The 15,588-nt window shown below is 39.7% G+C and overlaps 1 protein-coding gene across 1 annotated transcript in view; it reads right to left on the minus strand.

Annotated features, from left to right (window-relative positions):
• Positions 1-6,356: 6,356 nt before the first annotated feature.
• Uimc1 (ubiquitin interaction motif containing 1) overlaps positions 6,357-15,588 on the minus strand; it is a 119,746-nt gene continuing 110,514 nt past the window's right edge. Inside the window, exons 11-15 of the mRNA XM_076855839.2 lie at positions 13,548-13,626; positions 10,093-10,255; positions 8,323-8,386; positions 7,265-7,307; positions 6,357-6,734 (exon numbers count right to left, since the gene is read on the minus strand). Of these exons, the coding sequence (XP_076711954.2) occupies positions 6,524-6,734; positions 7,265-7,307; positions 8,323-8,386; positions 10,093-10,255; positions 13,548-13,626 (560 nt within the window). The 3' untranslated portion in view covers positions 6,357-6,523. The remainder of the gene's footprint in view (positions 6,735-7,264; positions 7,308-8,322; positions 8,387-10,092; positions 10,256-13,547; positions 13,627-15,588) is intronic.

Genomic DNA, 15,588 nt, shown 5'->3' on the forward strand with positions numbered 1-15,588 from the left:
GAAAAGAAAGCAAATATTCACACTATGATGGCTTCCACTGCAGTAGGGAAAGTCCAGAATTCTTTATGGTGGCATTGCGAGCCTTTCACAAACCCTCAACCTAAATTTCCTCTTGCTATTCTGCTCCAAAAACCAGCCACATGGACTACAAGCTCCCTAACTCTTGCTTGATAGGCTTTGTTCAAGTTGTTTCCCAAGTTTGGAGAGTTAAACCCTGCAATATCTGAGTCTGCATCTTCAATGCTAGCACATGTTTGGGCATAGGATGTGCTTAACACAACTTTATAAAATTGGAAGCAGGGAAAGAGGTTTTTATTTGGTGAACCAGAAGTTAGTTTCACATATACCTACATTCAGTTTCCAAATCTCTCAAATGGGACTATAGCATGTTCATTCTATAAATGTTATAATGTGTTTTAACAATAAAATGAGGTAACTGTGGCAATTAATTACCTTTGGAAAGGGTTGAAGGCTACATGACCTTCTCCGTTAAAGGCCCATCTAGCTCAATCATTCACTCACTCATTCAACATTTATTTATCATATGCCAAACTATGAAATTTTCACCCAAAACTCTATTATTAAACTCTATCTCCTGTGGGGAAGGACAAGTCTCCTTCAATACTGTACCCCTGAACCCAGCCCAGGGTCTGCAAATTTGAACCAAGGGCTTCTTGGCTTCCCTTAACTGAATCAGCTATATTGAGAGACCATTCCTTCTAAAAGGTAACTCAACTGAGGGTGGGAGTGGCCCTCAACATTGAGACCAGTGGCTTAGCCTTTTGAGCTTCTACTTACCTCTTGGTGTGGGCCAAGCAGAAGGGATGAGGATAATAGGGCTGGGAAGCAGCAAGCCAGAATCACAGGAAGCACTCACCTGGGAGATACAGCAGTTGATTACCCTCCTCAGGGCTAAGCTCTTTTCTCAATGTGAGGCACACAGTGACCTGGTCTGTGTTCAAAAGTGAAACTCAGGGTGACCCGAGTTATATTGTCTCCAAGCCCCGCCCTTTCCCTCAGCTACTGCTTACCAGACATCCACTAATTCAGGAAGGTCAACTTCCTTCCCAGTTTGCTCTAAGAGGAACCTAGGGTAGCTAGGGCTATGGTGCAAAGAAAAGTAAGATGACCACAGGATGCTGGAACTGTGAATGGACTCAAGGATCCTGTGACATCCCTACTGCAATGCTCCCACTCCTGGAAAGGAGTGGGAGCTTAGCCTGGGAAATATGCAGTGTAATAAACAGCTTTAAAAAATGTGGTAAGAGGCAATGTAGAAACACAAGAGGAAGGGACTGACAGTGAATGAGTGCTGGGCAGGCTGTGGAAGCCAACTCTTGAAGAAAGAACAGTGTGCTGGCAGAGGAGGTCCTTTCACAAAGAGGAGCGCATACCTGCAATCACGGGTCACATACACACAGGTGCCTTCATGGAACTGTGTGCAGTTCCCAGGGCCTACAGGGGATATATGGTGGGAGAAGAGGTGACAGCCAGCCTGAGGAATCTAGCCTTTGTCTTAAATGGGGAGAGTAGGCTCACACCATGCGTCTTTTTACTGGAAGGAGAAGCAAAGTCTAAGGCTTCTAAGGCTGCTGGCCACCAAGCTGTTTTTCCATTGAACTAGTCCTGAATGCACAGAACCCTGGGGCACCACGGTAGGAGACTAAGCACACTGCAACAATCTTTGTTTCAGAAAAATTGGTGGACACTTTACCACTACCTCATCAGCGGTTCCCTACCGTATAGGACAAGGCTTCCACGTGACACTAGATGGACACCAGGGACAGTGACTTTTCTATCAGCTTTTACACAATTATGTCTGGAAGCATGGCAGACATCAGCCCTGCTGTAGTACACTGGATCAACCAGGCTCTGAAAGGCAATGGAAGTGGAGGATGCTCTGGGGAAGGCAGAGTGGCTGTCACCCACAACACAGCATTCTCCCTAGCCGGAGCTTCCTATTTCTCAACTTAGTTTAGTTGAATGCAAAAAGCTCTAGCTGTGATTTATGCTGACAACAGCATTTGTACCTTTTCCCCCTGCTGTATTGGGAGATTAAACCCAGGGCCTAACATTTGCACTCTTGAGCCAGGGTGAGGACACACATGACAAGCATTACCAGAACTCCTGCCAGTGTTTCTTAAAGTGCCATGCCCATTTCACCAGGCAGTGGGTGTCCTGATCTCTAGTTGTAGTGCCAGGGAAAATCTTTGGGTCAGTCAGTAGAGGGATGCTGTGAGCAGCTGGGACAGCCCTGGCAGTAGCAGAGGCAAGGCAGATGGAATACTCGGGCAGATACCAGATGGTCACTGACCAGCAAGGAGAAGGACAAATCCAGACAAGCTGCCCTCATAGTCCCTTAGTGTAATCTTAACCACCAAGAAGGAACTGCAGAACAGGGATAGAGTACAGCCGCTGAGCTTACTGCTCTCCACCCTCAGTGCCTGTAGCCAGGGACACAGGCCCTCATAGGCTCCGCAGCATGGATGCCTTTTATACTCTGAATGTACCTTGCAACTCTCCCACAGGTATCAAGCTACTTCTTTTGGGCCTTTGTTCATGCCGATTTGTCCAGAATGACACCCGCTTTGGACTCTCCCACCTTTTCACCTAATTTCCCCTCATCTGTTAAACTGCAGTTCAGTCAGTAATGGTGGGAAGTTCTTCTTTGACAGGCTCCTCCTGGCCCTAACCCCAGCTGAGAGCCTGCCCACCCATTCCCTATTATCTTGATTTTGCTAATTTCATTGCATTTACAAGTTTATTAAAATCATCTATATATGTGTTCATTTTACCCACTGCACTATGGGCTCCCAGGTAATTTTCCTTATTTATTTTTGGAGCCTCAAGTTCTGGTTCTAGACCTGATACAGAATAGCTATCAGCTAATTTTTATTAAACAGGAGGGCCCTCCCATAACCTCAACAGTCCAGGGCTTTTAAAATGGAAAGGAAATAAACAGCCACTTCCTGCCTTGCTGGTGCATATGGCACTTTCCACTTGGGTGTCCACATTTTCCCATTTCCCTCCCGTCCGTTTTCTACCTCCCTTCTCCACCAAAGCTGTCCTGCCCCACAGGTGAAAATGAGCCCACCAAGCCTGAAATTTCCATGGAGTCATCGGCTGTGTGAGTCAAGTGGGAGGTCAGACATAGTACAGTACAGGCAGTGTAAGTTCTGGTGTCAAAACAGACCTGTGTTCAAATCCCATCCCATTTACCAGCTGTGTGATAAAAACTCTTTACTTTTCTGAATTTGTTTTCCATGTATAAAACGGGAGACTAATTTCTCCATAGGATTTGCTTTAGGTTGAGTCCCCCCCCAGAAGTGCATGTAACTTGAGGGCAAAAACTTTATTTGGGAAGATCCAGAGCAGGGCTAGGACTAGGGTGATGCAAGTGAAATGCCTAGGATGCAGAAATGTAACAAGACCCCCTCAAGTTCTAACCCTGCATTTACATGAAACTGTTACCTAGTCCTGGTCCTGACAGGAGAGTTGGAAGCAAGGTAGCAAGGGAAAGATGCCAACAGAGAAGGGTACATAATTAAGTCGTTGCTGGGAGCTACTGACACTCAATTCAACAGAAAGAAGAGTAGAATACACCTTATTCCACCTGAGGGGTAAAGAAGACGGGGTATTTATCATTCAACTTTCATTTTCACTGGCTGAGAGCTACCCCAGGGCACTGCTCCCCTGGAACTTCCAGCATGTACCAACATAAGCCAAAAGAAGTCCTCAGGCAGGGCATCATAGGTACTTCCAATAGGGCCCTGCGGGAATGCAGTAGAAGGGTGAATGCCCAGGGGAAGTGGGCCAGGCACAACATCTTTTGGAGGGCTGTTGTAAGGATGAAATAACACAGCTACAATGCCTGACACAGAGCAATCTCTGTCTTTCTCCCAATTTATGGCAATAGCTTGTGAAGCTCATGAAGCTTCCCATGAGTTGGCAACACCAGCATTACAGCTGCTTCTTGTCTTTCAGAAGAACCACCCAGGGTCCCCAGGAGAGCTCCAAATGTACAGGAACCAAGCTTTCTGTGGCAGGCTGGTGGTTGATGGGGCTATAGTAGATCCTCTGAGTGAGTGCTCAGTCCTCAGAAATATCTCCTCTTGCATCTGCACTCCACCTCTCTCTGGTCCTTCTACCCCCCACTGCAACACCACTTATGACACACAAGACTTATGTCAAATTAGTAACAACTGCTGCCACTAACTCCCCATCTTCTATGTGACAGACACTGTGGTACAACTTTTATATACATTATATTAATCCTTAGAAATCTGTAAGCATAATTTTTCTTATTTTGTGGGCAAAGAAAACTAAGTACAGAGAGGCTGGGTAACTTGTATAAGAAGCAGAGCGCAGACTTGGTTTGGTTTGACACACTTTCCACTTTGTCTCTTGTACCTTTTTCACTAATCCTCCCCCTGTAAGACCATAGCACAGGGAAGGAAAAAAAAAAAAAAAAAAAAAAGCAGCAGCCCTTATTGAAGATAGCTGGGGGAGGTGTGTTTGGGGTGGGGGACAGTGATTGTTCTTCCCTTCATTCTCCATTAACTAATAAATAAGCCTTTGTTTCCTGGTGTGGCTGATCCATACCATTGTGCCACTGAACCAAGTTCTATGGCAACTGCTCAAATTTAAGTTAAATAATTTACCCTTGAGAAACAGCTCTTTCCCTTTCTTCAGGCAGAGAGAGAAACACGGTCCCCTGTTTATAGAGCTCTACCTCCAATAAAGTGCCATTTAATGAGAAAGATGATGAGCAAGGGTTAAGCAGTTGGGACTTAACTGATAAACTACTTTTCCTTAGAAGGAAAATAATCAATTCTAGAGTCAAAATAAAGCATTTTCTTTAGAACTGAAGAGTAGCAGCACCATAGTTTTACTGACATGAACAAAGAGTGGCTTTATTTGTTCCTCTGAGCCTTTGTTTCCTCATCTGAAAATGGGTTATAATACCTATTTAATAGGGTTGCTATGAGGATTAAATGTAATGAAGGTATATTCATTACCTGGTCTATGGTAACTGCTCAAAAAAAAAAAATAGCTATTACATATGTGATATAGCTGCAATGTCAGTGCCATCCAACAACAAGACATCATCTATGGATGGCAGTGAGCAGCCTGCCTTCTAACTGAAGGAGCTCGTGTGCAAATGCTCTCTAGGGAGAGCAGGATACAGTGCCTTAACGTCTGTTAGCTACCTTCCCCAGGCTAACTCATTTTAATTAAAATAAAGGAAATGGTAACTTGGGATACAATAAATCAGTTAGAAGAGTCTGCATTGTGAGCCCATTTATCATGACCCAAGATCTCTTCCTGGCCAACAGCTACCTCCTACAATCTCTCAAGCCATCTTCAAAGCAGCTGGGGCCAAAGCTAGCTTTCTTAAGATACCTGTTTGTTCATCTCCCTCAGGTAGCTACCTCTGCCATTTCACAACCTCTCATTTTGAAGTCTGCTTATACACTGAGGACAGACCAAATTTTGTTCTGCAGTGGAAGCTCCCAGGCAAAGTGATGGAAGAATATGCACCACTCCAGTAATGTTAGTGGAATAACAGTCACTATTGCTGCTATGACCTTTGACAGGAAGTAAAACCAATATTATTTTGAACATATGACTACGCCTGGCATCCCTACTGGTTAATCTATTTTGAAAAAATAATCACATAGGAACTAATACCAGACTGCATACCTAAAAAATCCTAGGGAAAATGGCAGGGCACTTCTCTCAAATATTCTATGCTCTAAGAATTTTTTTTTGCAGGGCGGCTGGGATGGGGGGTACTGGGGATTAAACTCAGGGGCACTTAAACATTGAGCCATATCCTCAATCCTTTTTATTTTGTTTTTTTAAAATTTTGAGACAGGGTCTTGCTAAGTTGCTTAGGGCCTCACTAAGTTGCTGAGGCTGGCTTTGAACTTATAATCCTCCTGCCTCAGGCTCCCAAGCCTTTTGGATTATAGGCATGCACCACCATGCCCAGTTTTTGGCTGAGAATTATTAACTGGGGGAGGACAAGAAGAAGTGGCAGGTCACTGAATCAAAGGGAAAGCAGAATAACTCTGGTGTCAGAACTAATAATGGTAGTAACCACACAGTATTCAGACTGTTCTATAAGTGATTGTAAGTGGGATGTCAAAGATTACTAATGAAATCCATTCAGAAACACATAATTTATGATAATTACCTCCATAATTAAAATATCCTCACCCAACCCCCCCCAAAAGGAAACTCTTCTCTATTGAAATAAGAGTTCATACATAGATAAATATATTTAAACTTTCTTTTAACTATAAGTAAATTCAAACAGACTGTTATAAAACAGAATACTTTACACAGCTGTCTGTATAGATCATAGAAAACAAAAAACCAAGACATTGAGTGAGTGGGTGCTGGTGGTGAAAACTGCAGAGTCAAAATTTGCTAAACAATGAAATGGGGGCTACTATGGCTTAATGAACATGGCCCACCCTGATTACTAATGGTTTGTCAACCTTTGAACTCTAGAAATTCAAGATTTTCTCCTTTTTCCTCTGCCTGCTTTGGTCCGTGTCCGGCTAGCTGGTCGAACAGTAAGTTGCTTTTTGAAGTCCACTAAGCAATCTGTGGCTTCTGAAATGGAAACAAAAGACTTGATAGGAGATTCATTTAAGCCAAGCTGTGTGAGGGAACTCTGAATCTCTCTGCTGCAGCCTGCCTCTTCCACACTTGGTGAGGGCAACCTAGAAGGAAGGGGAAATTTTAAGTTCAATATACACCTACTGGACCCCAAATATGTGCTATGCACTATATGAGGGGCTTTTACATATAATAGTAGTACACATAATCTTTGTAACAATCCAACTAGTTAAGTACCATCATTGTACAGACAAGGAACTAGGTGAATCACATAACCTAAAAGCATTGAAAGAATGAGGATTCAGACTCAAATTCCCAAGCTACCTGAAATCTAGGTCCAAAGGATTAGGGTTGGATGGGGTTAGAAAAGTCAGGTGAGTAGGACCATAGCTTCTGCTCTATTTGTTTTAATACCATAAGTGAAAGAAGCTATCCATGCCATTCTTAGTTCAGGTGTATAGTTATTATAGAGTTGAGAGAGAGAGACAAAGACAGAGACAGAGACAGAGGCATCACACTACTTCCACAATAATTTATATTTTCAACAGTTTGACTATCCCACACAAAATCCAGGACCTGGCCTATACTTTTCAGAACTGCTGACAGCTACATTTCTGTGTATACCTCAACTCACCTGAAGGTTCCTATTTCTGAAGACTTGGTTTTTATCTCTGCATCTGTGATAGGAAAGAAAAAGTAATAATGTTGGTAATCATAACACTTGTCACTGATCTGGTATTTCCTGTATTCTAGGCGCTGTTTTTCATCAGGCCTATTCAAGTAGCTTAGACCCCCAATCCTCAGACCAACAGAATGTGAGCATTAGTATCCAACAGGCTCAGCGGCAGAATTATCAAGGTGAACACTTTTCAATGAACCACCTCTGAATAAATCTACTTCAAATCTGGACTTGAGTAATAAGGAGTTGCCAAGGGAAATCTGCCACCTGCAGAGATTCACAACCTGGTGATCTAGAGGCAGCAGGATGTAGAGCTTGGAAAGGCTGCCTTTTTTATAGTCATCAGAGAGCACAACAGATTAGCTTGGTGGGAGTGAACTATTAGAACTACATGGTAACAAATCTTACCAAGCTTACGCAAAAGCTCCTCTTTCATCTAAATCTGATGAATTTGAACAATAGTGACTAATAGCAACAACAATAATAATAGCAGTTAACATTTATTAAGAGCCTTATTTATGCCAGAGAATACAATCTATAAAGTTGGTATTACTAACATTCTGCAATGCTCTTGACCAATACATTCTAATCTCCCTAAAAAAAAAATAGAAAGAGAAAGAGAAGGAGCTACTTCCTCCAATCCCCCAGAAGCATAAGTTGTGAGGCTAAGCTAAAGGTAATATATGAATGATGAACAAAACATCAAGAGGAGGCAGTAATGTCTGCATGTCTAGTTTTCCACATTAGTTTCTTTAGAAAGCTTACTCTGGTATTGTGTCATTCCCCTATGATTTGAACATGTTTCCCAGGTCTGCTATCAGGCCTTTTTAAAGCCTGAAATGAATCACATGAATAAGATGAGTTATCTCCTCATCTTCTTAGGGAGAGATGACCTCGACTGAGTCTCAAAGGTCAACTGATCAGGCCAAAAATGCACTCACATAACTCCCAACATACAGTGGCCCTGGAAGGCTTCAGACAGAAACTCAGAAAACTAATCCTAGGATTCTCACCTTCAGTCTTATGCTCAGACTGTTCCAAGAGACTGAGGAGTCGCCCTTCATTGTGGCCTTTTTCCTGTGACAGAAACAGATGAAAGGGTTACTTCGTGGAAGAGTCTAAAATAAATGTGCCTTAGCCCAGATCACACCTATTTTCCAGAAAATAAGAGGTGTGGCAAACAGCTCTAGGGAAGTCTTTTGCTTTCTAATAAATGAGGGAAGACAAGAAAAAAAAGTAAACTCTAATACACAGAATACATCTCTATGTCAAGAATATAATCCAAGAATGGATACTATTAGCAAGCCAAATCAGTCCACTAAAATCACATCAAAGAACACCTGCCTCAGACCTATGATAGATTTGGGGAGATTTAAAATAGAAAATAAGTTTCAAGGTAGCTTCTACAGGTAGCAATACCAAAAGAATAAAATGGCTCTTTGGTATAAGTAAGCTCTCACCTATAAACCATAATTTCAAATCACCACATCAAAAAATTACCCATTCATAGAAAGATCCCCTTCTTCTTGCATGACAGAGAATGGCTTCCTCACTGTGAGTTCAAAGCCAGCCTCAGCAAACGCAAGGTGCTAAGCAACTCAGTGAGACCCTGTCGCTAAATAAAATACAAAATAGGGCTAGAGAATGTGCTCAGTGGTTGAGTCCCCCTGAGCTGAATCCCTAGTATACCCACCAAAAAATGTTTAGAACTGTTGTCCCAATAGTTTCATTTCAGGAAATCTATTCTAAAGAAATAATTGGTGGTACAAAGACAGACTAATATATTTAAATGCTTTATAATACAAAAGGACTATGAAAATAACTAAATATCCAATGGTTAGGTGACCATGTGTGATAGAAACATTAACAGTAATTGTTAAAAGTAGTTTAAAAATAAACCCAGAAAGATGTTTATACTAGACATTGTTTGTTTGTTTTTTTTTTTTTGAGAGAGAGAGAGAGAGAGAGAGAGAGAGAGAGAATTTTTTTCATATTTATTTTTTTTTTTAGTTTTCGGCGGATACATCTTTGTTTGTATGTGGTGCTGAGGGTCGAACCTGGGCCGCATGCATGCCAGGCGAGCACGCTACCGCTTGAGCCACACCCCCAGCCCTTACACATTGTTTTTATAAGTCCTAAAAAATTTATACTATTATATACTATAGGATTATAAAGCATATATAATCCTATATGGAAGAGTCTAAAATATATGTGCCTTAGCCAAGATAACACCTATTTTTTATATATAGCATGAATGTGTGTGTGTGTATGTGTGTGTGTGTGTATATATATATATATATATATATAAAATATTATGTATGATGTGTATATAAAGAGTGTATACGTACATGTAGTATATATATATACCTTGTGTGTGTATAAAGAATGGAAGAAAATAAGCCAAAATATTTAAAAAGTTGCTATCTTTGAGTAGCAAATTATGGGTGATGACTTCTCCTGGTTTTTCATACTTCTATTGAACTTTCATTGTTTTCTATAATGAACATGTATTTCTTTGGTTTTGGTTTTGTTGTTGTTGGTGATGGTGGTGCTAGGAATTGAATCTAGGGTTTTGTGGAAGCTAGGCAAACACTCTATCACTGAGCTACATCCCTAGTCCAAATTACCTTTTAAATTACAAAGTAATTTTAAAAAAGCACAAATTCTATTTCAAGATAACAGGAAGGAAGGGGAGAGGGAACAGGAAGCCCAGGAAAGAACTATTATGGCCTCTTAAAATTAAGTAGGGTTAGGTAGGCTTTCCCAAAACACTCCCCACATACCTTTGGGTTCCTCAGCCACTTCCCTTCCACAGTTGAACATGCTCTACCACTTCCTTCAAGTCCATTTCCTTGGTTACTCCTTGCAAGCTGGAGACAGGAATCTACATGATATTGATACTCTCCAAATGGGACCAGGGATTTACAAAGATAACACTTTTCAACCCTAGCCAATCAGAAGAGAGAGAAAAAGCAGTTTTAAGATTTGCATTTGCCTCTGGGCTCCTGGATATGTCTCAAATTGTGTTTTTACATCTTGAAGTTATTCTGCTGAGGAGATACGTCAACCAATGCAGATTTGCTCAGCGGGATTACCAATAAAACTAACCCCATGCCAATCAAAAGGACTGAGTGATTAGCATTTTCCCTCGCTGTTTCTATGTATCCTGCTGTTGCAGCAGTGGGATGGTAATGAAATCAGCTCTTCTAACTATCTCAAACAATGCTGATTGCTCCTCCGACATAAAATATTCTGTCAAACTCTTCTGAAATTAAGTGTAATCGTTTTTTTTTTTTTCAAAGAGAAGTTAAAATTTTGACAGAAAAGGGAGTACCAAGAGCATTAAATCAAGATAACATTTTTACCAGGTGGATGAACTCAATCTGATTAGTAAATCTAGTCTTTCTATATGCTAACTTCCTTACTCTACAACCTGTAACATCAACTAGGAAGTTACTAAAACATGTGGGCTTGCCAGAGGCTTTTGCATAATTTCATATACATGGTTATTTTTGTTTTTTTTTTTATAACAACATAGTTTGGAAAGAGAGAAGAAAGTATGCCCTTGAAGTAATGTTTATTGGATATCATTAAAACCGGAATTATTTGGAGCCAAAGAAAAAAAATCAATACATTAAGTACTATCTCTGTAGTCAATACCTGTGGAAGGCCCTTGAAACATATTTCTCAATTAATTCTTCAGCACTATTAGAAAAGAACATTCTTCCCAAGGTCTTATATCTCATAATTACCAGAAGGTACATATGTCTAACTTCATAAGATCATTTTAGCTTAAAAAGCTGAAGAAAACTTTCTGGCACATGCTTAAATTTCTCTCTCTAGTCATTACTATTCAGTAACTACAGTAAAATATTAGCTCTATGAAAGAATTTCTCCAGAAGTTTTTAAACAAGTACTTAATTATTTGGAAGAATGCAAACAAATTTCTGCATTATAAGAAAAGCTAGACCAGTGTCCCTTTCAGGATTTATCAATTAATGCATTGATATATAAACACTGAAATTAATAAACTGCATTTATAAATTGATAACTAAGCATTTATTTATCAATTATCCACTATATATGAGAGATACAGCACTGCGGAAGGAGTTGAAGTTTTAGAGACAGATAGGCTTTGCCATTTCTGGCCACATGATCCTAACCAATTAATTACGTATATTTTCTCTTCATTTCTTTATTTAAAAAAGAACAACTATACCTTTTCCACTATTATATAGTTACAAAATAAATCAAGCATCTAGAACAATGACTGGCACATAATATTTGGTGCCCGATAAACAGTTAATATTATTGCTGTTGCAGTCACATTTTATTAGATGTTAGGGACATAAACATAAATGAAAGCAAATATCTGCCTTCAACTCACACTAGCTGGGGACACAGAAATTTTTTTTAAAACTGCAATACAATCCTAAAGGAATATTACTAAAATAGAATTCTGAAGGATGAAATGATCAACTCTGCTCAAATGAATTAGGGAACACGGCTCTGAAATTTGGAGTCTAAAATTTTTATTTTTTAAATATTAAAGTTTCTAGGAAACTATCACCAAAGAAGACAATCTATAGAAAGGGAGAAAATAAGCTATACATGTAAAAGGAGTTATTTAAAATAAGAATACATAAGGAACTCAAAAACCTCAATATTAAAGAGTTGCATAACTTGATTAAAAATGGGGAATAAACCTATATAGACATTTCTCAAACAAAAACACACAAATAGCCAACAAGTAGATGATCACTAATCATCAGGCAACTGCAAATCAAAATCACAATGCAGTAGCACCTCACTCCAATAGCCATGGCTATTATCAAAAAGACAAATGATAACAAGTGCTGGCAAGATTGTGGGAAAAAAGGAATCCTTGCTCACTGCTGGTGAGAATATATATTAATAAAGCTATTATGGAAAACAGCATGGAGGTTCCCAAAAAAATTAAAAATAGAAATACTATATGATCCATATATATGTACACTATATATACACTCCTGGGTATATATCCAAAGCCAGTATGAAATCAGTATGTCAGAAAGACATCTGCATGCCCACCTTTGTGGAAATGGAAACAACCTAAGCATACCTCAGTGGATGAATGGATGAAGAAAATGAAAAACTATTCAGCTATTAAAAAAAGATTGAAACCATGTCCTTTGTGACACCGTGGATGGAACTAGAGACCATCATAAGTGAAATAAGACAGGCACAGAAAGACAAGTAGTACATGATCTCACTCATATGTGGAATATAAAAACACTGATCTCATAGATGTTGAGAGCAGAAGAATGATTTCCAGAGACTGGGACAGGAGGCAGGGATGGGATGAGGTTGATCAGTGTCAAACTAAGTTATAGTTAGTTACAGGAATAGGAAATTCTCATGTGCTTTTGCACAAGAGGGTGACTATGGATAAAATACTGCTTTTAGTTCAATGTTTTCACTGTAAAAGAATGGTGACTGTTGGAGAAAATAGGTATGTCTGATTTGACTTACACACTACACAGTACATACATGCATCAAAACATATGGGACAGCATTAATATGTATAATTTTATGTGTTATTATTTTAAAAAAATTTTTAGTTGCAGATAGACAGAATACCTCTATTTATTTTTATGTGGTGCTGAGAATCAAACCCAGTGCCTCACACATGCTAGGTGGAACACTCTACCACTGAGCCACAACCCCAGCCCCTATGAATTAGTTTTTAAAAATAAAGAAAAAAAAAAAAGAACCTGAAAAGCTCATTTTCTGCCTAGTGACTCACTGGTAATGTAGTGTTGATAACCTCTTTGTTTTCAGGAGGCAGCACCTATATACCTGATCCATTCCTTAGAATGAACTTTTTTTAGTCAAACTGCAACCCACAACCCAAGGAAGTCTATATTACCCAACCTTTTGCAACTCAACTTGTGTACTATTACACAGCAAAATGTTCGCTTTCCCAAACCACCAAATACCAATTTACAAATTAAAAGAAAACAGAAACCTAAGAGCAATGTGGAAGTGGAGTGGGTGGCAGGATCATTTTTAGTGTACTGAAAGGGGATGCAGGTATGACTTATATTGACATAACACAGAAATAAGAAAAAGTCCAAGCATCCAAGCAATGAAGTGATTGGCAAGCCAAAGAAATACAGAGTAAGGAACTCATCTCTTTATTTGGTTCAAGCAACGGCAAGTTAAATAAGAGCTCTGTGAATGCAGCACACCTACTTACTTGTCAATGTCTAGGGAAGCCTGTGCAGTTGTCCTGCTGTCACTCTTGTTCTTGGCCTCTCTTTGTCTCCGAGTCAACACTTTCACACAAGAAAAGGAAAAAAAAAATGTTAGCTAGCAGTAGACTCTAAGTATAAAAAATAAAATATATAGGAAGAAGCAAAGTTTAATAACCTAGTCTGGGGGAAGAAGTGCAATATTTGGGAAGCCTCAACCTTTCTAGTACTGAGAATAACACCCATAACATGTACCAAAACCACCAGCCACAAGACATTCCCCTAACTATTTGCTAAACCCATGAGGACCTGAGATCTAGTTCACTCCAAGAAAGGTTTTTGTGTATTACACCACCTTGAAGCAATCAAGGGAAGGATCTACACTTTCCCAGCCACAATTCCCAACCACTCTTCAATGAGGTATACTATGAAATACAGTAATGACAGCTACAGCTGAGTACCTACTATAATCTCCAATCTTCACAAAATGTTTCATTTATAAACAAGGAAACTGCCCCTTAGAACAGTTAATACAAAACCAGTCCTTTCCAGTGTACCTGGACCACATCCCACTTCCAATGAGTATAGATGGTTTTAGCTCAGATGATGTACAAATATTTTGTCTTACATCAAAAGATATGTTTATAAAACCATAGACCCTTAAAGAACCTTGAAAATTACTTAATTGTTTTGCAGTTTAATTCTTTGCCACAACAAGAAAAACAATGATCAGTTCACTCAAACCCTGCCTTCCTTTCTTTTAACATGTGAAATCCCTATAAAGAAGAATTTATAAAGGTTACTAGTTCATGAAATAACTAACATTGTGAATTATTTATCTAGTTCATGGGTCAATCTTCTTCTGTGGGTCCAGATGGTAAATATTTTAGGTTCAACAGGCCATGTGGTCTCTATCACAACTATTCAACTCTGCATTGTAGCAGGAAGCATGAACAAATGGGTGGGGCTGTGTCAATCAAATTTTATTTACTATAACTGGTATTTGGCTGGATTTGGCCCACAGCTGGCCATAGTCTGCCTACCCTTTGAGTCCAACTTACTACTCACTTTCTATAAACACCCCTCATAAGTAATCACATGGTCTAGTCTTGACTGTAAGGGGAATGTACTTCTTCCTAGGGAAACTCATTCTACTGCTACATAGCAATCTGATGGAACCTACATTTACTGGGGAATATGAATAAATTTATTCACCTTTTCCATAAGTCAGCATTATAATGCAACCTAACAAGTCATATTATAATCTTGGATTTACTTGCTTATCTTCCCCATTAAAATGTAGCCTCTTTTAAAGGAGAGACTACATCCATTCACTAGGCCAATCCCTATTAAGACCTAGATTCCAGACCCTTTTTTTTTTATATTTATTTTTTAGTTTTCAGTGGACACAACATCTTTATTTTTATGTGGGGCTGAGGATCGAACCCAACGCCCCATGCATGCCAGGCAAGCGCGCTACCACTTGAGCCACATCCCCAGCCCCGATTCCAGACTCTTGAGTGCCTCCATTAGTGCTAATTTTTGGTATGACCCTCCAGATTGTTATTATTATCTTCATCCTTTTTGTTGTTGTTGTTGCTATGCTAGGGATTGAACCCTGGCACTTTACCACAGAGGGACATTTTACTACTGAGCCACAACATCAGCCCTTTTTATTTTGAGACAGGGTCTCACTGAGTTGCTGAGGCTGGCCTTGAACTTGCAATCCTTCTGCCTCAGGCTCCCCAGCCACTGGAATTACAGGTGTGAGCCACCACACCTGGCTATCTTCCTCCCTTTTTAAAGGTATAGAAACAAAGTGAGATGGTTGACTTTGTCAAACTTTCACAACTGGTAATCAGTAAAACCAGACCTGACTCCTACATCCAAGCTTTTAACTTCCTACCTATGTTATTCTAGGCAGATTGCAATTTGTCAGTTTTTCTCTACATGTATGACATTCTCAAACCATCTCCAACACTCAACGGCCTGACCAATAAAAAGAACAGAACCATGAGCTATTCTATATGGATTCATATTATACTA

The sequence above is a fragment of the Callospermophilus lateralis genome, chromosome 5, assembly GCF_048772815.1.
Source record: "Callospermophilus lateralis isolate mCalLat2 chromosome 5, mCalLat2.hap1, whole genome shotgun sequence".
Classification (NCBI taxonomy): domain Eukaryota; kingdom Metazoa; phylum Chordata; class Mammalia; order Rodentia; family Sciuridae; genus Callospermophilus; species Callospermophilus lateralis.